We start from the raw sequence: 22,982 nt of genomic DNA, 5'->3' as shown, positions 1-22,982 counted from the left end.
TATATTTTTCCGAAAGGCATTCGACCAGCTGAAGTTGGAGAGCAGACACCTAACTCCGGTTCCTTACCCGGTAACTGGGTTTAACGGCTCTTCTTCATATCCACGAGAAAATTCTTCTTCGCGTTAACCTCGGCCAAGACCGAGCGAAGCGGAGCATCATGGCCGAATTCTTGGTCATTGATGCCCCATCAGTATACAACGTCATTATGGGGAGACCCCTCATCCATGACGTCAAAGGGGTTGTCTTGACGTACCATCAAGCAATGATTTACGTTTCAGACGAAGGACGTTCCGAGAAAATCTTGGGCAGCCAAAAGGAGGCCCGAGAATGCAATTTCCTCAAACCATCTAAAAGTCGTCGCAACGACAAGGATGATGAGGAAGAAAGAGAAAAAGAAAAAGAACGAGGTACTAAAAGGCTTAAAGGCCTAAGTGCTTCGGCTCAGGGATCCCCATCCAAAAGAACATCTTTGGGGACTGGAGAGGCTAGTTCTTTGGATGGGCCGAAAGACTCAGAAGAAGATCAGCCGAAGTCAGGGAGGTCTGGTGATATTGACAGTATGCCCGAATCTGAAGAATTTGGCTTCAAGTCTATGGAGCTAGATGAACAAACTGAATCAATATCATTGACCGAAGGAGATACTGAAAAATGTGTCAGCATCGGACAAGGGCTCGATCCGAGCTTCCGAGTTGAGCTAATCCAGCTCCTTCAGGACAACCGAGATATGTTCGCATTCTCAGCAGCTGATATGCCTGGGATTGATCCGAACCTCATCTCTCATAAGCTTAATGTCGACCCCACATGTCGGCCTGTCAAGAAAAAGAAGCGAAATTATTCCGCTCAAAAGAACCAAGACATCGCAGCCGAGGTCAAGAAACTTCTTGATGCAAGGTTCATTGAACCTTGCCAATATCCGGAGTGGCTGGCTAATGTGGTGATGGTTCAGAAGGAAAATGACACCTGGAGAATGTGCATTGACTTCACGGACCTAAATAGGGCTTGTCCGAAGGACTTTTATTCCTTGCCGAGAATCGACCAGCTAGTCGACTCGACGAGTGGCCATGCTCTGCTTAGTTTTATGGATCCATTTTCTAGATACCATCAGATCTCCATACACCCCGATGACATAGCAAAAACGACATTCGTTACAAGTGTCGGGGTGTATAACTACAAGATGATGCCCTTCGTCTTGAAAAACGCCGGGGCGACATATCAGAGGTTGGTGGACCAAGTGTTCGCCGAGTAAAAAGGCCGCAACATGGAAGTTTATGTCGACGACTTCATTGTCAAAAGCAAAAAGGCTGAAGACCATGTTGCAGACCTAACTGAAATGTTCGCCACTCTGAGAAAACATTAAATGAAGCTGAATCCGAAAAAGTGTGTCTTCAGTGTGAAGTCTGATAAGTCTATTTTATATAAATATTTATTCCCCATTCCGTGATCATGGTTAAGAGTATTTTTGGCTCTTTAGAGCCAATTTTATTACTAATATGTGTTTTCTAGTGTTTTCGTAGTTGTGGTATTATTCTACAGGAAACTGTAGATTTGGAACATTTTCCGGCACTTAGTGGAGCCACCACGAGCATTGGAGACGAGACGCATTTCTATGATCGTATTCCAAAGCCCAGGACCGTAATTGATGATTCAATCCGGTGATTAAGAGCTCAATGAGGAGATTTGGAGCTTGGGCAATTCGATCCAAGAAGGATGACGAATTGGGCTAAGGTAACAAGGCCCAAAGGACGAAGAAGACTAAGCCCAAGCATCCGCCTGGCCGGGCAGTGCCCTCGCCCTAAGGCGCGCCCGGCCGGGCGAGAGGAGAAGACCATAGGGCGAAGGTTCGCCCGGATGCCCGCTCGACCGGGCGCGAGCAAGGCTTTAAGTATGAAAAAAGGCGCGCCCGGCCGGGCGATGCCTCGCCCGACCGGGCGCGTGTTCTATTTAGGAGTTTTATTTTCGTTTCTCTTTTTATTTATTGAGGATTTTAGTTTAGTATAAATACGCTTTTGTTAAGTGAGTTTAGGGGCGTCGTTGACACGGACGACTTTTCTTTCTCTCTTCCTTTCTCTCTCCTTCTTACTTTCTCTCTCTATACTTTATCTCTCTACACACTCTTGATTTATAGAATTCATTATTTTCCTTAATTTTGGTAACGATTTCTTCCCTCTTTATTTTCAATAATTTAATTGCTTTGACTTAATTATGCTTTCTTTAATTGCTTTGCTTAGCTTAATATTAAATATGTGTGAGTAGTTTAATTCTAGGGTTGTGGGGATCCATGAATAGTACGAAGGGGTAATTATTTATTGTTAATGGTTAATGATTGATTAATTTCCTATTGATTGATTTAATGTTGTGCAATTAGATTTGCGCAGATTTAATTGTATGAGTTTTGCAATATTGATTCGAGATTCGAGAGATGAGAATTGATGTTTAGGCTTAGTTTCAATAGGCATGTTAATCTATTAATGGTTAGGTCGAGATTCGAGAGATGAGATTTAATACCAGTAGATTAATTATGTGATTATAATACGTAGCGACAGCCCTTTATAATCTGGTTAATTTATGCATTGATAATTGATCGTATGATTTACCCTGGAGTATTATTTATTGGTGAACCTATACCCTAGAGCTCTTTATTATTGATTATTCCTTTGATTTATTTGCTTAGTTTTATTATTAGTTTAATTCACACAAACACAAATTTGGTTACTTAATAGTTTAGATTATAATCGTTGATTAGGAATAAAAGAACACCGTTTCCCTGTGGATTCGACTCTGCTTCCCTATCTGCTTTAGTTAGAGGACTTAGGAATTTATTTTGATTGGGTGATACGAATAAATCCTGTCAAAGTCACGAAAGTTCAAGCATCTCTTGACCTTCCCGAGCCGAAAACAAAAAGGGACGTTCAGCGTCTTATTGGAAGGATGGTTGTCCTATCCAGGTTCATATCCAAAGCCTCGGATAAAGGGTTACCCTTCTTCAAGGCCCTCAAGCTCCCGAAATCGAAAGAGCTCATCTGGGAAGAAGAGCAAAAGGCAGCCTTTCAGCAACTCTGAGAGCACCTGGTTCATCTCCCAACGCTGGCAAGACCAGCCGAAGGAGAAACCCTGTACTTTTATGTGACGGTCAGTCCAGCCACGGTCAGTGCGGTGTTTTTGAGGGAAGAAGAAAAGGTCCAGCAACCGATCTACTTCGTCAGCCACACTCTGACAGCCGCCGAAACCCGCTACCCCTTGCTCGAAAAAGTTGCGTTCGCAGTGGTGGTAGCAGCTCGAAAGTTAAGGCCTTATTTTGACTCACATCAAATAGTAGTCTTGACGGATCAACCGCTGGAAAAATTCCTCGACAAGGTGGAAAAGTCAGGTAGACTGACGAAGTGGGATTTCCAGCTCACTGAGTTCAACATAAGCTACCAACCGAGGGCAGCTATCAAAGCCCAAGCCTTGGTAGATTTCCTAGCCGAATGTTCCTATCAAGAAATACTCGATGAAGGGAAGAAGACTTGGACTGTTTTCACGGATGGCTCAGCCACCGTGAATGGTTCGAGGGCAGGGGTAGTGATTATCTCTCCAAAGGCAAAAGCTTCGAGTATGCACTCAAATTTTCATTTAAGGCCTCCAACAACGAAGCCGAATATGAGGCAGCAATCGCTGGCCTAGAACTGTGCATAGCCCTAGAAGCCGAACATGTCTGTTTAAAGACAGACTCTCAGCTAGTCGCCAATCAGATCCGACGCGAGTATGAGGCTAAGGAGCCTTCCATGATCTCTTATCTCGCCAAGATCAAAGCAGTCATAGCGAAGCTAAGAACCTTTGAAATTGAGTTGATCCCAAGGGGACAAAATGCTCAAGCTGATGCACTCTCCAAACTTGCAAGTTCATCTCTCACCGAGCTGAACCGATCTGTATATGTGGAGGTGCGCCGAAACAGAAGCATCGACCAAGAATCTGAGGTTCTATGTGTCGAGGCCGAACCAAGCTGGATGGACACCATCCTCGCTTATAAGCTTCAGGGGGAACTTCCCGAAGACAGAATCTTGGCCGCAAAACTGAAAAAAATCGGCTTAAGGTTCATCGTCTATAATGGGGAACTCCTGAAGAAATCCTTCTCAGCCCCACTGTTGAAATGTGTGGGTCCAACAGATACAGATTATATCCTTCGGGAGATTCACTTCGGCATCAGCGGAAACCATATAGGGGGAAGGACCCTGGCCCACAAAGCGTTACGGGCGGGGTATTACTAGCCTACTATGATTCTGGATGCCATGGAACTGGTGAGAAAATGCGAAAAAAGCCAATAATTCGCACCAGTCATCCATCGGCCATCACGAGACCTTCAGCCAATCTTGAATCCTCTCCCTTTTGCCCAATGGGGATTAGATATTCTGGGGCCATTCCCTGAAGCTCCTTATCAGAAAAAGTGGTTGATAGTCGGCATTGACTATTTCAGCAAGTGGATTAAAGCCGAACCAGCTTCAAACATAACTGAGCAAACTGTCAGAAAATTCATCTGGTAGAATATCATCGCTCGCTTCGGCATTCCGAAGATGTTTGTCTTTGATCATGGAAGGCAATTTGACAATCTGCCGCTGAGGCGATATACGGATCAGTTCCGCATTAAGTTGGCATATTCGGCAGTTTGCCATCCTCAAAGCAATGGCCAAGCCGAAGCGGAGAATAAGCAAATCCTCAACGCTTTGAAAAAGAGAGTTGAACATCGAAAATCCAAGTGGATAGAGGAACTTCTCGGAACTCTATGGTCACTTCGGACAACTGAAAAGGAGGCAACAGGACATTCACCTTTTGAGTTGGTGTATGGATTCGAAGCCGTTTTACCAGTGGAAATTGGCTCAGAAAGTCTTCGAGTCAACCAGTTCTCAGCCGAGGAAAATGAGCAACTCATGAAGGACTCCCTTGATTTTCTAGATGAAGTCAGAGATTCGGCTAAAGACAGAATGGCAGCATACAAACAAAGAATCAGCAAATTTTATAACCGAAGAGTCCAAGCGAGGCTCCTCAAGGTTGGAGACCTTGTTCTTCGGAATGCTGCAGCTGTCCAAAAAAGCTGTATTCACGGAAAACTTTCGGCAAATTGGGAAGGACCCTACGAAATATACGATGAGCTCCAGCCAGGAACTTATCGGCTTCGGCAGTTAGATGGGACTGATTTACAAAACCACTGGAATGCTGATGTACTTAGAAAATTTCATGTGTAAAAGCCCAATGTGGGAGAATAATCTATGTAAATGAAAGGCCTTTGAGCCACAGTTCATCTCAAATCTATTACGCTTTTGTTTTTTCTGCTTTCACGGTTTTACAAAAATTCAAGATTTACATTCGGTGTTGTCTGGAGTATTGGATAGTGATACACTGTACTTCGGCAAGCCGAAGAGTTTGCCAAAATGGGAGCAACGAATAGAACCTCGAATTATTGCATAATGATGCACTGTACTTCGGACGGATTCATTGCTCTCGGCAAAGAGGCCACAGACGCATCTAAGAGTACCGCCGAAAATAGGAACTGATTAGAACCCCGGAATATTGCATAAGTGATGCATTGTGTTTCGGCGGATCAATTCCGGGTAATGGTTACACCTCTGAAGTATTGCATAAACATGCCTTGTACTTCAGACGATCATTGCCCTAGCATTGTGTCTCAGATAGTTGTTCCCTCTGATATATAAATCAAAGACAAGGGAAAAACGGAAAACAAAAAATCTCGCTAAGCCAAAACCGTCGGCTGAGCCGAAGGAATTGGGTCCGGGGGGCAAGAGGTATTCACCTAATAAATCCTAGCTGAGATCTCATACTTGGAAAATTTTCAAGTAAAATCCGAGTAAGATGGACAAGGCAGAGGCATCCAATGAAAGTTTTCAGCTAAGATTTCTCCAAGCCGAAGCTTCATATTTAGCTAAAATTTTAAAGAAATTCAAAATAGCAATTAAGTTCAAAACTACTCAAACAGGCGAAGGAGAAGAAAGAGTTAAAGTATCATTCAGAAGAAAGATTGAAGCTACAAGCATCAAAGTTCAGAATATTAAACATAAATTCAAAGTCGGCAGCCGCCCACAAAGCGGAAAACACAGTTGCCGAAAATACACAAAAACAAGTTTAGAGTTTGTACAGAGGCAGGCTGAAGCAAAAACAAAGGCAAAGCAGAAGTGGAGATCGTCAATTAGGCGCATGTAGATCCGTAAGACTAAGAAGACGGCTGCCCGAGTTCCTATGCTTCAGCATCATCCTGGGCACCAGAAGGACCAGCATCTGCTGAAGAAGATGCAGGACGAACAGTGTCCACTTCCTTGGCAGCCTTCTCAGCCTCCCTGGCATCAGCTTCGGCCTGACGAACCAAGAAGTCAATCTCAGCCTGGCTGGCCTCGTTGATACAAGGGTTGTCAGGGTCCATCGACCAGGCTTCGACCTGATCCCAATTGATATCTGGAGCAGCATGGAAGGCTAGGCGACGAGCAGACTTCCAGCCATTCTCGAACCCTTCAGCATATTCTGCCTCAGTGTAGATGTGGGTTTCGAGAAGCTTCTGTGTAGCCTCAAGCTCAGACTTCTGAGCCTCTAGATCCTTCTTCAGTTGCTGGTTAGCAGCTTCCAGGTCTTCTTGCTTCTTTTGGGCCTCTTCCCGAACCCGAGCAAGCTGGCTCTCATGGTCAAAAATCAGAAGCTGCCAAGACTCAGCTTCCTCCTTCATCTTCGCCTCAATACGGGCCTTGAATTCAGCAATGCTTTCGGCCCCATACTCTTGAATCAGGGCGTGACCCTCTTCCAGGCAAGGGAAGATTATTTGCTCCAGACCCTGGCAGAAGGAAAGGAATTTGGCGCCCATGTCTTGCATGTTGAGTCTCAGCCCAGAAGCTTCCTCTTCAGCCTTTGCTTGCTTCAGTTCAGCAAGCTAAGCTCGGGCCTCAGCTTCTTCAGCCTTCTCAGCCTTGGTTAACAGCTCGTCACGCATTTCCACAGAGAGGAAATGATTATGCACGACCTACAAAAATTTAGCCGAAGCCCAACACTTAGAAAAATTTTCTCAAAAAAAAAGGAAAAGAAGAGAAAGAGAATAGAGAAGAAGAAGCAAACAATCAAAGAAATGTTTAAGTGAAGAAAGATTACCTGCATCAGCAACCTCTGGTTTTCCAGAAACGGGTCCGGCACCCTAGCCAAAGGCTCAGCAGCCCTTGCAGCAGCACACAGCATCCAAGCCCTGGCCTTGTCCAAGGCTGAAAGGTTGTCCAAATTACCGAAGTAGGCAACAGCCGAATCATGCTTGGACTCAAAAACTGCTTGGGCATGTGCTGGAACCGGTACTAAGGACGCCGAACCAAAACCCATCTCTGTAGATTGGAAGGTTCGGAACGAGTCTGCAACTAAAGTGGAGGGAGCCTCCTTACTTTTCGGCTCTCCGACCTCAGCCATCTGAGGCTCTCCCTCAGTTCCAGCAAGGCCGATGTCCTCAGCATGGACATCCAACGCGTCCACCTCGCAGTGAACCTGCTCCGAAAACGGCTTGGCAACATGACGAGGAGGTGAAGGAATAGTCTACAGCTCGAACACCTCAACTGGAACTTCCTGAGATGGGGAAGTGACTTTTGTGGTCTCTTCTTCTTGGACCTCCTCAAGCCGAGGCCTCTTAGCAAGTAGTTTTGGCGCCTTGAACTGGCCAAGAAGAACCAAAGGTCTCCTTCTCCCGCCTGCCATTGATTCTTCAGCAGTAGATTCAAGGGCAGGAAAGGTCTCAGCTGGGTCGCCTCTGTCTACTTCTTCTCCGTCAGACTGCAGCAGAAGAGACATAGGGGGGCAGTGAAGTGTGTAAGCAAATTGTAAAAAAAAAAAAAAAAAAACAACAACAAATGCACACAGATCTCTAAGCCGAAGCCTTATACTTAACAACTTTTACAAATCATACAAGTCATAACAAAAGAGGGAAACTGCTAAAAGTTCTACGACTATTCAAGCCCTAGCATGCCGAGCAAGTAGAATGAAGCATGCATTCGAAAATCTACACTTAGCTAAATTCTTACAAGTTAAGAAAGCTACATATAACATGCATGCTTAAGATGAAGCTACATACTTAGAGGGATTTTTCACAAGCTAAAGAACCTAAGTGCCGAAGCTCTATACTTAGAAAATTTCAAACAAACCAAAGCATGAAAAAGACTAATCTAAATAATGAAGTGCAGAAGAATCGAGAACTTACCGAAGGCCCAAACAACTCTTCGGTGTTTTCCTCGTCAGAATCTTCTTCGTTCCCTGGTGCAGAGGATAAGGCTGGAGGTGCAATCCCGCCACGAGTAACAGCAGCAGCAACAACAACAACTTCTTCTTCGGCTAAATGAAGAAAGAAGGGGTCAAGCTTCTTGTGCTAGGGCTTCTACGCCAAGTATTCAAAAGCGCTGACCACCTCTAGCTTTCTCTGCTGAAGCGCAAGGGGTCGATCTTTGACAGCGGTAATTGTGGGAGTGTTGGTGATTGACTCCCTCGTCTGGCTGATCCCGAGCACGCTGTAACTGATACCTGAGTTATCTTCGCAGACTTCTGAAGACATCAAAAAGAAAATGTCACCTCGGCTAGATAAGTCAAAAGTTGGAAACTTAAAAGCAAAATTGAAAGTTTCGGCCCCAGCCGAATCACTTACCACCTTGGTATCTTCAGCTGAGGACGACAACAGCTAACATCTTCTCTTGAAAGATGTAATGACAGCAAGGCAACCAAACAGTCAGCACCGTAGCTATTCGGCCAGTAGTGCCTGGAACGACCGTTCGGCCAAAAAACTCCATCTGCTGGCGATCCGCCTCGGTAAAGTCATCGGGACCGATGCTAGACATCGAGGGATCAGGCTTTCTCGTGTAACGAGGCCCCCAAAAAATAGTTAGGGTGGCCTTCTTCTGAAGGGGCTCGCACCCAGATCCATTGACCTCGCCAGTGTTTGTCCGAGGTATCATTCGGATAGGTTGAAAGATACCCCTTCTCGTCTTCAATCTGCCACCAACCAGTGCCGTGCCACTTGTTTGACTGGGTGTTCGGCGTCAGCCGATGCGTTCACCGGAAGCAATGAATACTCGGCTTCAACCCATAAAAAAGACAGACCCACAAATAGGTCATGACCCTTCGGATACTCACGGGGGTCAGCTTAGCCAAAGAGATGTTATACCCGTTAAAAATCTCCACAACAAACGGGTGAACGGGGAATCTCAACCCATACTGCAGTTGCCGAGTATAAACCCCAATGTAACCAGGAGGGGCTCGGTAGATCCTATCTGTAGCAGTGGGCATTCGGCATCAGTAGCCGTCAGCCTCCATGATGCCATAATAAACCTCAAGTTGCTCGGCGAATCAATACCGAGCATCATTTTCCATCCACTAAGGGAACGAGGCAGTCCTAATTAAGCCGGTATTCTCAGATTCCTCAGTCCACTCCCGTTCTTCGGGAGTCAAAGGCCTAGACCCTGAGATTACCCTTCGACCCGAGGTACTAGCTTCGGCCGTCTCGGCTGGGGGGGGGGGCACTGTTTAAGGCACAGCCCTCAGTTTTGGCATTAGGGTTCTGTCCGCTTAAAAACGGCATCATCGCCAAAGGTCGATTACGTCTCAAAGTCAACTGCTGACCTCTTCTTCTAAAACGCTCGCCTCAGAATCTACTGGCCTCTTTCCGGGGTTACCGGCCATTTTGAAATCGACGGCGACGCAAAAAGAACGAAAAAGGGGAAAAGCTTAGAAAACGTGGAAAGCCGAATGAAATTCGAAGAAAGTTACCTTAATCGGGTTCGGAATCCGCCGATCTATCGGTTCGGAACAACGGATTTTGCTGAAAGGCTTCGAAAACTTGGGATTTTGAGGAAGAAAAAGACGGGATATTTGCGCGTATTCTAGGAAGCCTGGTGAGTACGAGTTTTAGATTGAAGTGATTTGTTCGAATGAGTTCCAGAAACGAGATTTCTAAAATTAAATATCCACTGAACTTCCCACTCTCGCCACTTCAATTCATGGCTATTCAAATTCGTTCCATTAATTACAACCGCCAAAAATTTAATTATCCACTAAACTCTCTCCACTTTCCCATTACTCTTAATTAACTGTCATTAGCGTTAATTAGGCTCCACGAATTTCTTAAACAAAATACAAATTATTTTCATTTACTTCCCTCCAAATTTCTCAAAAATCAGAAAACCCGACCCGTTATCCTCACGAATCGGGTCCGGGGGGGCAAGTTGGTTGGGGTCCAAATAACTCATATTTGGGCCCAGACCATAAATGAAAATAAGCAAAGCCCAAATAGCAAGGTTAAACCCTCTGGCCCACATGTCACTTCAGTTCACAAAGCTAAGGTAAATGGTCAGCCCACTCCATCCAATTGGGGCAAGGTATAAAAGCTCACATTTTGTCAACTTTACAATCATTCACACATATTGCCTCAAGCAACAAACACTCTTGCATAGCAATTCTCTCTCCATTTTACACTCGTACTAACTTCGGCATCGAAGGGGCCTTCCTCAGCACAACCCCCGAGGTCAGTTTACGTTTGTTTAGCTGTGCAGAGTGCAGGAGATCCTCAATTCGGTCATCACTCGAATTGGGCTTCGTCTCCACTCATCTGAAGGACCTGCTGAAGGTCCCATTGTTTTCACCGAAACAACTGCAATTTTGTTTTTTTGTTTTTTTGTTTTGTTTTTTTTTTTTTTTGAGCAGAATACAAGTAAGTTTTACAAACGTGCAATGTTCTATATTTTTCCAAACTCCAATATTCAATCTTTTAATGCATTGATTTAAAAATTTAAGGGCTTTCACCTTTTGAATTTGAACATGTAATCAAATTTTAGAAAACAGGATGTTTATACAAGTAATCATGATTGAAGAATTAAAATTAGGGGAGAGCATGGATCGGGTACCCGTACCGTTAACACTATCGATTTGGGTACCCGATAACCAATAACACTAAAAATGATATCCATTAATCGAATCGATAAATTCGGGTACTTCGGTACCCGGATTTTCAGATCGGTTATCGGGTACCCAATATGCTATCCAATAATGAAAATTTAGACCTTATAATTTAGTTATTATGATATCATTCAACACTAATTAAGAATAAAACCACATAATCATGACAAAATTACTAATAATATTACTAACCATTTAAATTGTGAAGTGATTATGAAGTAAAGTAATTTTAGATTTTGGATAAATAGATTTAAGTAGGAAAAAAATGAAAAAATTGCTTATCGGATCGGATTAAGTAGCTGTTAACTTTAAAATGATACCCAATAACCATACCCGATAACAAATTAACGAATCGGGTACCCCAATCGTTATGGTTATTGGAACGAGTACCTTAATTCTTGGATCGATTACGGTTCGAATTTTCGGATAATCAGCCCTAATTAAAATGCTACCCAACTCCCTCATTTTGAACTTAAATTCATTTTAATAATTTTTTTCACGTGTCCTTTAATAAATTACGTAATATATAGTTATCTCTAATTTATCATTAAAAAAAAATAAAAAAGTACCTACCATTAATTTTATACCCATTCAATATTTTTTTTATTGCTATATCCCAATACACCCACTAAATTAAAAAAATGTCATTGTTCATAATACCTATTACCAAACGTAAAAAAATAAAAGGAACATAGTACTTTTGGAGGAATTTGCAATAACTTTGCATAGGACAAAGGAGAACATTGTCTGAGATTTTGATAAATAAAGAGAAAATGGTTTTTTTTTTTTTTTTTTTTAAACTTTTAGAAATTAGGAGCTTGAAGGTACTTTTTCAATGGTGTCTTCATTCTTGAGAGAGAATAATTTAAAACGTAACATTCAAAATATAACGTACTTTTTCAATGGAGTCTTCATCTTGGAGATTCATGTCATTGTTCTGGTCTTGTTGGAGCGCCAGGTCATTGTTCTGGTCTTGTTGGAGCCCCAAGACACTATTCTGATCTTGTTGGAGCTCTAAAACATTCTTTTGATCCTGTTGGCACTCAGGTAAATTACTCAATTCTTGTTGGGGCCCAGGCTCCGAACTTATGTCTTGATGGAGCTCAAGTGACTTCTGCTGCTCGAGCCGGGGCCTGCCTGCATTATCATGGTGGAACCTTACCACAATGCAGGTGATATTGTCAGCACTACCACGGTTGAAAGCAGTCTCAGTTAATTTCCTAGCAGCTGCTTCCGGTTCTTCTTCTGCCCAAGCAATTGTAACAGCATCCTGACCACAAAGCAAACACAAACCACTTAATTTAATTGGTAGAAAACTTTGAATACAATCTGATGCAATTGGTAGAAAACTTTGAATACAATCTGATGCAACAAACAACAGAAGACACTGCATAAGTGAGCTAATGGCTAACGACAAGACCATGGAATACAAATAAATAACAGCAATATAACCCATAATAAACTATCCTCTTCAAAGTAGAAACTAGAATCACTAAAAGAACCAATACTATTAAAACACAGAGTATTACTCTTTTACGTGTAAGAGTCTGCTCAAATTGAACACATTTAACATCATATAATTAGAAGTAGCTAGCCTTAATTTTTAAAAAAGCTTAAATTCTTTTAAAATATAACCAGAAGATTAGCATATAGCAGATTTATTGTCAAGAACAGAGCATACCTCATTTGGAACAACATCCCAAAGGCCATCGCTGGCAAGCACAAGTAACTCAAGTTCTTCATTGATCTCTTGTTCCTGAGACAGTAAACTAATCATTAGTGACTATTAAATGTAAACCCTCTACACTGCTACACCCACAAAGAAAGACCACCACAAATTACTCTAACTTAAAAGGAACACAAACACACATAATTCAAAGAATCATGGTAGTTGACAATCCACATTATTAGAAGTCTGAACACCTTCAAAAATATGAAATCAACAGGGGACGCCTTTACATCAGTTACATCCATGAATTAATAGTCCCCCACAGTCCCAAAACAACAAAAGAAATCCATCAGAAAATTAATACAGAAAAGATACCCAAAATGCCAATTCAAGTCTAAGAAAAAAAAAAGAAAAAAGAGAGAGAGAGAGAGAGAGAGAGAGAAAATCACATTTAAAAAAGATGGAAAACATTGTCAGGAGGAAGATGGATTACCACATATATTAGATAGGATACCCCATGTAAAGGCCAACAGAAGCTAACTGATACCTCCATGACTTTATTATGACCTAACACCAAAGTTCGGGTCTAACCAAAAGTTTGCTAAATTAAAAAATTAAAAGAATTAAGACACAACAGAGACTACATTATACAGAAACATTTGCATAGGGTAAAGTTTGGGTCTAACCAAAAGTTCGCTAAATTAATAAATCAAAAGAATGAAGACACAACAAAGACTACATTACAGAGAAACATTTATCTAAACCCCAATATCAATGTTCATAACAATGATATGTACACTACTCAAGAAAGAAAATTCGAAGATTTCACTAACCATTCTGTACGATCAATGGATGATATTCTAACCTAAAATAGTTGTCAGGTCTTAAGATTTTTACCTGAATTTCAGGTTCTGCCACAACAAATTGTTTCAACATGCGATTGCCAAAAGCACGAGACATGGCTAATACACCTCCAACTCTCCAAGTCCCTGAAAAGGCAATATAAGGTTAAATGATGTACTGATAATGACAATTAATATTTACACTTGAAGCATTAGGACATGCTTGACAACACTTCAAAAAAGAATTGTAAGAGATTGGATCACACATGCTATCTATACAGACTCAAATCCGCACAAGTTTCAAAAATTTAACTAGTTTACAAATTTGTACTCATTTTAGTAAGATGGATCTTTTTGTAAAGGTGGAGCTAAGCATAGCTCACAAAAAGCCAAAATTGTGGATAATCTTGCTCCCATTAAGCAAAGAAGAATCACACACAGAACAAGTTGCAACACAAATTAACAATTGCATAATTAACAATTATCAATGCAATAATCAAATATCAGTGCCTCCCAACACAAGTATATATCTAATCAAGGTACAGGATAACTCATTTCTCAGATTGTTACATATTTCACGAATTCCCCAATAATCTCTCTCTTTTTTCAACTAGTATAAGTCCCAAAACTATCACATACCAGAAACAGAACGACACTGAATGCCTAATCACTCAACTTATCTGTCAATTTTTAGTGGAGTCCAAATTTACTATTCATTGGCATTTGGGTTATACTAGACTAAATTAGCATTGCTGATAAAACTGCACGCAGTTCTAATTTCTTGTGCAGATAAACACTCATAGCATAGGATGAATGCTTGGCTGGAAAAGCCATCTAATAGCAAAGTAGGCACTAAGGCTGCAGATATCCACCTCCTCCCATAAGGAGCTGAAACCTCTTTAGAGGCATTGGCATGATATCAGCAAAAGAAAAAGGCAGCCAAATGGCAGATAATCAGTAAGCAACTCACCTGCAGGATCATTTTCCAATTTCCATACTGCCAATTGCAAGGCTGAATGAAAACTATCAGAAGCCAACTGCTAATATAATGACGCTAGTGTAAGTTCAGAAGTCACCACTCAGCCAAAATAACTATGAATTAAGAGTCTAAGTAGTTCAAGGGCAAGTGGCAACTCACCGGAAATATAAATTGCAAAACAAACAATTACCTTCCTCACAGCAGAAAATCCACATAGGCCTATACAAAATATTCTTTTGGATACTTTCTTTTGGAAACCACTCCAAACCGTTTTGTTTAAATGATACAATATTGAAGCACCAAAATATCCAAGGGAGAATTTGAGAAAGGTCATCATGATTCGGAAATTTGAGAAAATAACTACCACAGAGGTCAACAAGACAGCCTATCTAATATTCTGCTACATCCTTTATCTCCATTCTTTCTACAGGGCAAGGTATCTGATATTCTGATGTATCTACAGCTTAGCAACTGCAGAAGTCTCCAGGAAACCAAGCAACACTAATCGATCTTCAGTATCACAAGATATGCAAACATAACAGACCTTCATAATCCTCCCAAAAGGTCATTACAAGGAATAAGAGACAAACTCCATAATTGGTACACAAGACATCTACAACTCTAGAAAGAGAGAAAATATGTAAAAAAAAATCTCACAGACAATCATGCCCAAGAAAGAAGCTATGCACCTAGCACATAGCACACAACAGCAGCATTTCTTGAGAGCACACCAATCTAGAAAATACATTCTCTTATATGATAGATGTCCCTTTGAGCAGCCTCCCCAAAAAGATCAATTTGGCCATCAGGCAATAAATTAACAAGGATAAGAGAAATCTGTAGAGAATTAACACAATGAAAGAAAAAGCTAATACTGAAGTCCTCCGATGGATGTTGATCTCACCTGCCCACATTACAACACCACCTGCATTCTCTATTCTCTTCCGCTCATCAAGTCTGTTTGGCTTGTGATCTTCAGAAAGGGCTATTGCTGTTCAGATAAGTGACGTAATATATCAAGGACCTTCAAATCCATTCAATATAGGCTAAAGACGAGAAATTAACAGTAAAATATTTATGTTGCACAAACATGCATAGCATATAATCATATAAGGATGAATCCTATATATCAGCCACAGCTTATAATCATTTTTGTGGAGAGGTAACAAATTAAAACATCAGCAAGGTTTTGCTAAATGAGCAAGAACTTGATTTGCTTTGCATGGTCACTCCATTTATATCCACATGAAAGTATATTTTATTATTTGAGCACTCTTCTTTATCTAAAATTTACACTTTCAACATCAACTTATAGTCAAAAGGTCTAACAATAACAAATCATAATGGAGCTTCTCTTTTGTTTCATCAGAAAACTCATCTCTCTTTTTTATTTATCAGTTATCCCTGCCATACAAGTGACAAAAATACATTGGCTATGTACACCCTGCCAACATTATTTCTAATATTTAGTTGAGCTGGTTCAGAGTTTAATCCTAATAACCATCTCCAGTATATTTAAGAATAATTAAATCCCAAAAGTCCTCTTCAGTAAACCAAGATACAATTTAATTACTGTCTTTCAATTTTCATAATTACTGGGGATTCTTCAAGAAACATGATCTCCACCCCATACAGTTCAATGATAGAAAAATCATCAATAAATTTCATTAAAAAGCAACAGGATTTTTTTAAAAAAAAATACACCATACAAGAATACACTGGTAACTACTTCAATGTATTCCAAAAATTTTAGCAAAACAAATATTCACACTTTTAACCTTTTCCAGCCTTGGATATTACTGTGCGTGAATCTCCAACATTAGCAACATAAAGATGGTTTTCAACGAGTACCGCTGTTGAAGCTGTGGACCCATCGTCCCTGAATGTATCCTTTTCAGAATCCAAGAACTCCACATCAGTTTTCTTGTATGTTTCACCTGGGGCATTGACCACTTATCAGATAACAAACAGGATATAATTTCAGCAAAAGAAGAGCACAATCTGTTTTTTATTCAAAACTGTTTTTTTATTTTATAAAGACGGGACAAGAGTTTATTCTATGAAATAACTTCTTATGTTCATTTAAATTGAAATTATACATTTATGTACATTTTGAGCCTCTATATTATATGTCAGGAATTATATTACACATTGGCACGTGAACAAAGTACACAACCGCCACATGCAAGTGACCTAATTAACAATATCCATTGGTAACCAATCAAGAAAAGTGGCCTTCTTAACAGTTGAAGATACAGAAGTTAATAAAACATGCAATCGTAGGTTCATAGAATTAATGCAGCCACGTGAGCATCAATTATCATTCAACACAACAGACAGCGAAATAGGAACGTACTTATAGCCACTTTAGTGTCCTCAATAAATTTTGGATGTTTCATGAGATTCTCAAAGAGATAATCCTTTAAATACTCAGCTGCACGAGAACCACCATGACCTACACAGCATAAAAAATTTGTTAACCATAGATCCAATAGTAAATTCACTTTCCTAATGTTAATATTCTTGGTACTTGCTATTCCTGGCAATAGTACCAAGTCCATGGGAACCTAGCACAACACAAGTCAAAAAATCACTCATAACAGGCATATAGTTAGAGATAATTATAATTGAATAAATTCCTGTCATGTACTGTATCAGCTAAAATGCACAGCATTCCTACAGAATTGTGTAAGTTAATAAGAACGTTGCAGCACATAAAAATTATAGTTTGACCTGAGTACAGGAGCTGCCAAATTAATAGATATTTACGATGCAACTTTTAAAAACAATTGTAAAAAATAAGGCCAAGCGAGAAAAAATTTCTATTTCAGTACACAGACACCATTATGCTTATCACATCATAAGTAACAAAGCAAATAAAGCTATTCCATGTTGAACCATATACCACAGAAACAATCTATGGTATAATCCAATGCTTTTACTTAATTTGCTTTTACCCCTTCTCTTAGGTTCACTTTCTTCAAGTTGGAATTCCAACAGTCTATCCTTCCTCATCTGGGAACTTTTATTCTCTTCTCATATGAAACTTGTAAACTCCAGCATATATCACCTTAAAGCAGGCCAAATTGCCAAGCAGAACCAAAGACATACAGTAACAAAACTCTGTCAAGAAAGCAGCAACTCCACATCTCATGGGTCTAATATTGGACCTCACAGCCATAACTGCAGGAATTGACTAGAGGGGAAATCAACAATTTGATATGCCGTTCAAGAAAATCAAGACTGAGACACACTACTTCCTCCGTTTCTGTTAAGAAGCATTACTTTCTACATAAGGAAATTTCAAATCTCATGCAACACTTTCCTTTTAAGCTTATAAATTCTCTATCTCTCTCTCACGTCACATGGGTCCTCTTATTTCTTACTCTCTATCTCTCTCATCTCCAAAAACTGACTAGAAATTCATGTTTTTAAAGTGATGCATCTAAAACAAAACAAAGGAAGATTACATTTTGACATACCATTAAGCATTTTATCAACTCATGATGAAAAATAAAACAAAAGTTCCAGCTTTGTAGCAACTACAATATATATACAAGTTTTTAAGAGCTCAACAATGTCAATATGCGCAATGACTTGCAGAATGCATCTATATTTGCTTCACAAAATGGCCTTTACATAACTAAAAGGTCTTGACCGTACAAAATCCTACCGCTACACTCTTTAGCTAATTCAACTAACAGTACTTACAGTATTATCTCTTTTGATCAAATGTGAATAACCTTCAGCAGATTTACCAGCTAACTTAATGAGACTCTAGAATAAGAGCTTTCTCTTTCATCTCAAGGTAATGAAAATGATTGCATTTATTGATTGAAAACCCCTACTTATCAGAGATCCAACTTAAAGTCCACATTATGTTCGTGCAATAGAGTCTTTAGTATAAAGGTGGAAAGAGAGAGAAGGGTAGGTATGCCCTATACTAAGATTACTAACAGGCCACAAATGATACAGCTTCAATGTCAAAGACATTTAAGGTGATAAAAGCTAATAAGTACTGCAGAATGCAGCAATCAAATTCACTTACTGCAAAAGAAAGATACCTAACCCCAAAGGATAATAAAAGTGAATGAGGGTTGAGAGGGAAATGTGCAAGATGCATCTAAATATGCACGTTAACATGGTTCAAATTCTTCAAAAACAGAATGCTAATAAGCAAGCTGCAAGTCAAGTATAGAATATCTGACCATCAAAAATTCCGAAGAGGCACACAGTCTTCCCATTCTTTTTAGACATTTTGACATCAAAAAAATCTTCCATGCTAGCTCTCTTTCCCCGGAAACTTGAATATCCACAGCTTAACTTTCCATCTTCACTGTCACACAAGAAGAAAATCAAGAAGTACAATGCCACTTAATAACAGAAATGAATGGTTTATTTATTCAGAAGGTAATTCTATAGCAGAAAGATAAAAAATCAACACATTAAGAAATAACATTGGCACATCAAAGTTATATTGTCAAACAAGCTTTGGAGAATCGAGACCAATTTGATCTACATAAATGCCACGATAAATTTTTTTATTCTTTTTAAAGATAACTATGGAGAGTCATGCAGAGCAGGAGAGCCTTTTTCTAATGGCTCATCCAATGCAACACAATGCTTATAATTGTGAAAGGAAGGGAACAAACACCTAGTTGTGCAGAGTAAATAATAACATCAAGAGGTGAAAAGTTGCCTAAACAGGAAAACACACAGTTATAGAGGTCCAGGCCTTTCAAGTGCCAATTTCTAAGTGAGGTCAAGCTTTAATGTTATTCTCTGCAGAATGTGTGCCAAAGAAGTGCTCTTTCATTTCAACACTATGAAATACCTCTTAAAATAACAAGAAAACAAACCCTTACACAAGGAAAACATCAGAAAACAATGGTACCATTGTCTCTTGATGTTTAAAAATTGTTTTGGGGTAGCTTTTAATAGAGAATACGAATGGGTAACTTGCAAAAAATTGTAATTAAGAAGAGGATTTGTCCGTTGTTAACAAAAAAATAAGGGGTGTGCTATGTTCATTCAACCCAAGTATGATGTGAAACCTTAATTCAAAGCAATCTGACAAGATCAGCTATAATTTGGGAACATACAAGTAGCAAATAGGTGGCTAAATTTGATTAGGCAAACCAAGGATCCATTAATAGTTTTATTTATAAAAAGGACGTAAATTTGACATGACAAAAACAATAGGATGCTATAAAATTCAATGAAAGCCATGTTTGGTAGTGACCAGTAGAAACCGGTGACATAAACTTGCTAAGCCAATAAAATTTAAAACAAAATAAGATAGTTAGCATTAAACAAAACGTTCAGTCTGACAACAAACAAAAGTGATGAACAGCATACAGCTGGAGACAACCAAATAACGTAAAGGAAACATTAATCCTGAAGTCGATCAGGCGTTAAAACATTCTCTTTTCAGCCCTTGGAAGAGCATTGAAAAAAAAAATATGTTTCACCTAGTTTAATAATATTTAACGATAATTAGCAATGAGAGATTCAAATGTAACAGATACAGACATCAACTTGAATTTCTCAGCAATCCTTTGCCATAAACAATTAATTACACTGATACTTGTAATATGCAGCAGTCATTAAGTTCTAGACGATCAAGTTCCTGCATGGAAGGGATAAAAAATCTAGAATAAATCTGCACAAAGATATTCACCTTTTGCATCCACCACTAGCATAGCCACCATTCTCCCCTTTCTCTGGCAAGACACCCACTACAGAACCGCGATTTTGCATGGAATCAGTATCAACCATCATTTTTCCACTTGCCCTGAACCTTCTAATCTCACAATTGAAGGAATACGAGGGACTACGTTTGTCATGCAAAACTCGTCCAGTAACTCCTAGCCATACACTTCCTCTGGAAAGAACCCCGATGCACCCGACTTGATTTATAACATTTTTTATAGAACTGCTGCATATCATCAAATTCTACCAAACTGGCCTAACTTTCTCAGGCAATAACAAACACATCTGCATAATTCCATCAACATATTACTTAATATGAATGACAATTCTAGTATTCCAAATAAAATAAAAAAACACAAAAGTTATCTAAGATAAACTGAAACAACATCCAAATTTCAAGCTGAAAAACTTCTACCACTTAACTTGATCATCGTACTAAATGTGCAACACGGTTACAGGCTGAAATCAACATCTGACACTCTCTATACACCTCAACTAATCAAATAACAACAACTTATAAATTTGAATAAGCATATGACATCAAATAATCACTTCGAAACAACGCGAAACCTTGGGAATTCAAACAAACACAATCATATACAAAACTTCAAGCTGAATTCAAACAAAACACAAAAACTAAGTGCAAAATGAACTTACAGTAACACGACGTTACTCCTTGGGTAATCAGCAACACAACTTCAAAACAATATAATCGAATCAAATTGAGACAAAAAATCACAATTCCAAACAATAATTACAGATCCGCCAAACAATTTCCCCAAATTTTAATCAAATAATTGTGATAGTAACCCAAAATTCAATCAATCGTCAAAAAAACAATAAAAAACGAAGAAAAAACAAAAAAAAAATCGAATCTATAGCAGAAGATACCTATCTACGTCTGCGATTATGGATAAATTTAATTGTTCATATAAAATTTGATCAGAATCAAGAAGAATCTAAAGAAAGAAAAGGCAAAATTCCTTTAATAAGGCTTTTGAATTTCCTCTCTCTAGAAAATGATAGAAAGAGAGAGAATCTGGAACCCTAGAGAGAGAAAGAGAAAAGGTGATCTGGAGCGTGGTGAAATTTGCAGTTTTTGAGAGAGTGAGTGAGGAATGGTGGAGATAGAGAGAGAAACTGACAGATTAAGAGAGAGGGAAAGAAAGAAGAAAAAAGGGAAAACAAATTAAGTGTGAATTTTTGGCAAAGAATGAGACTGACACCGTGGCATTATTCATGCATCTACTGTTAACAGCTTTGATTGGGAAGGATGAATGGATGATAGATTGATAGGGTGCATCATGGGCTCATGCCCATTTTGCATTTCTATCCAAACTCGAACTTGCCCGTGCTATTGCATTGGATATATTTATAAGAAAACTTTTTTTATGAAGGAATAAAATTGTACTCCCTCTTCATTTTATTACCTGCTTTATTTTTATATGCGCACAATTTTAGAACAAATAGTATAAAGTAATAAAATATAAAAAAGGTGAGATTGGTAGAAGAATAAAATACGATAGCTGGGATAAGACAGAATCTAGAAATATTAAATTACTCTGTATGATATTTGAGGGTCCACTAGGAGATAATAAATTAGTAAAATAGTGTAAAAAGTTTTTTTAAAAATAAAAAAAAAAAAACTAGAGCAAGTAAAAAAATAAGACTGCAAAAAAAAGTAGAGCAAGTAATAAAATACGGAGGGAGTACCAACTATACAATGCTAGCTAGTACTCCATAGCATTGTAGCAACTACACAAGCTTAATCACATGAATTCTCTAAAACTTTCATAAAATGTTTATACATTCATCCTTTGATTGTAGATTCCTGCCATATTTAGTCCAAAGTAATCAAGCATATACTTCCTACGTTTCTTTTTAGTTGACACGTTTCTTTAGTCACGTTTGCTAATACACAAATTCAACCATTAATATCATTAATTACCCATAAGCAAAAATTATGAAAAGTTGATATTTTGAATAAATATATCGTGACGAATCTAACAAGATCTCACGTGACTATTTTTTCATCATGTATAAAGCACAAAACACGGTCAAAGGGAAGCGTGTGAATAGTGCTAAAGTCAAAACAGGTCGACTTAAAAAAACGGAGGTAGTATAATCTAACGAATGATTTCCGTAGAAATTGCTTAATTATAAATTAATTCCCTAATTGCGTCGGTCCAAAAACTTATTCCCACGGTACTATCCACGTAGGACTAGTACAAGGTTCGGTTTTTTTTTTCCTTTTGTTTTTCTAGTTCAGGAAAGAATCGCTAACGGTGATAGGGTGTAACACCCCCAAATCTCCCTCTACGAAAATATCAGTATAATATGTATAATTATACCGTAGAGATAGACTTAAGCGTATTACCGCCGCGTGATTACGCAAGGCTACCAAAACTACTGACCAAAACCAATACTTTGCAACGGAAACTCAAACTTTTTATTTATTAATAATATATATAAATAGAAATATTGTCATGTGTACTCATAAATAAACAACGTCCAACATTCCTAATCTAGGTGAAGAACATCCCGGGACTCCCATATGCTCAAATATTGACTCCACCTGAAAATAGTCAACACTGCTTACCATTAAGGTATACAGGGCGAACCAAAACAAATAGAAAATACAGATTAGCAAAATACGTTAAGTACGATAAGTGCAAGATAAGTAAACACAATTTATTTGCAAACATGCTTTTAAAAACCAATTCCAATAATTCCAAACTCAATATTCCAAAACCAATTCCAATCATTCAATATTTCAAATAATTTATTAATAAAAACCAACTCCTCTTTTAAAATTCAATTCCTCACCCAAGT

General features: G+C 39.1%; 2 protein-coding genes across 4 annotated transcripts; both read right to left on the bottom strand.

Moving 5' to 3' along the window:
• Positions 1-6,137: 6,137 nt before the first annotated feature.
• LOC110725668 lies at positions 6,138-8,061 on the bottom strand. Its single transcript, XM_021905143.1, has 2 exons — positions 7,124-8,061; positions 6,138-6,998 (listed from the first exon to the last, which is right to left on the bottom strand). Exon 2 carries the CDS (start codon positions 6,849-6,851, stop codon positions 6,228-6,230), a length of 624 nt encoding a protein of 207 aa, XP_021760835.1. The 5' UTR covers positions 6,852-6,998; positions 7,124-8,061; the 3' UTR covers positions 6,138-6,227.
• Positions 8,062-11,485: 3,424 nt separating this feature from the next.
• Positions 11,486-21,327, bottom strand: LOC110729033 (probable protein phosphatase 2C 76). Of its 3 annotated transcripts, XM_021908737.1 has the most exons (10): positions 21,042-21,327; positions 20,808-20,846; positions 20,119-20,435; positions 18,647-18,774; positions 16,795-16,893; positions 16,217-16,375; positions 15,343-15,429; positions 13,515-13,606; positions 12,630-12,704; positions 11,486-12,218 (listed from the first exon to the last, which is right to left on the bottom strand). In XM_021908737.1, exons 3-10 carry the CDS (start codon positions 20,385-20,387, stop codon positions 11,814-11,816), a joined length of 1,314 nt encoding a protein of 437 aa, XP_021764429.1. In that variant the 5' UTR covers positions 20,388-20,435; positions 20,808-20,846; positions 21,042-21,327; the 3' UTR covers positions 11,486-11,813. The 3 variants fall into 3 exon arrangements, with proteins under 3 accessions (XP_021764429.1, XP_021764439.1, XP_021764434.1); XM_021908747.1 differs by lacking the exon at positions 20,808-20,846; XM_021908742.1 differs by lacking the exon at positions 21,042-21,327 and having other exon boundaries at positions 20,808-21,035.
• Between the last annotated feature and the right edge of the window lie 1,655 nt (positions 21,328-22,982).

Source organism: Chenopodium quinoa, unplaced genomic scaffold (genome assembly GCF_001683475.1).
Source record: "Chenopodium quinoa cultivar QQ74 unplaced genomic scaffold, ASM168347v1, whole genome shotgun sequence".
NCBI classification, from domain to species: Eukaryota; Viridiplantae; Streptophyta; class Magnoliopsida; order Caryophyllales; family Amaranthaceae; genus Chenopodium; species Chenopodium quinoa.
The sequence above is the reverse complement of the archived record's forward strand: the minus strand, read 5'-3'. Positions and strand labels throughout refer to the sequence as shown.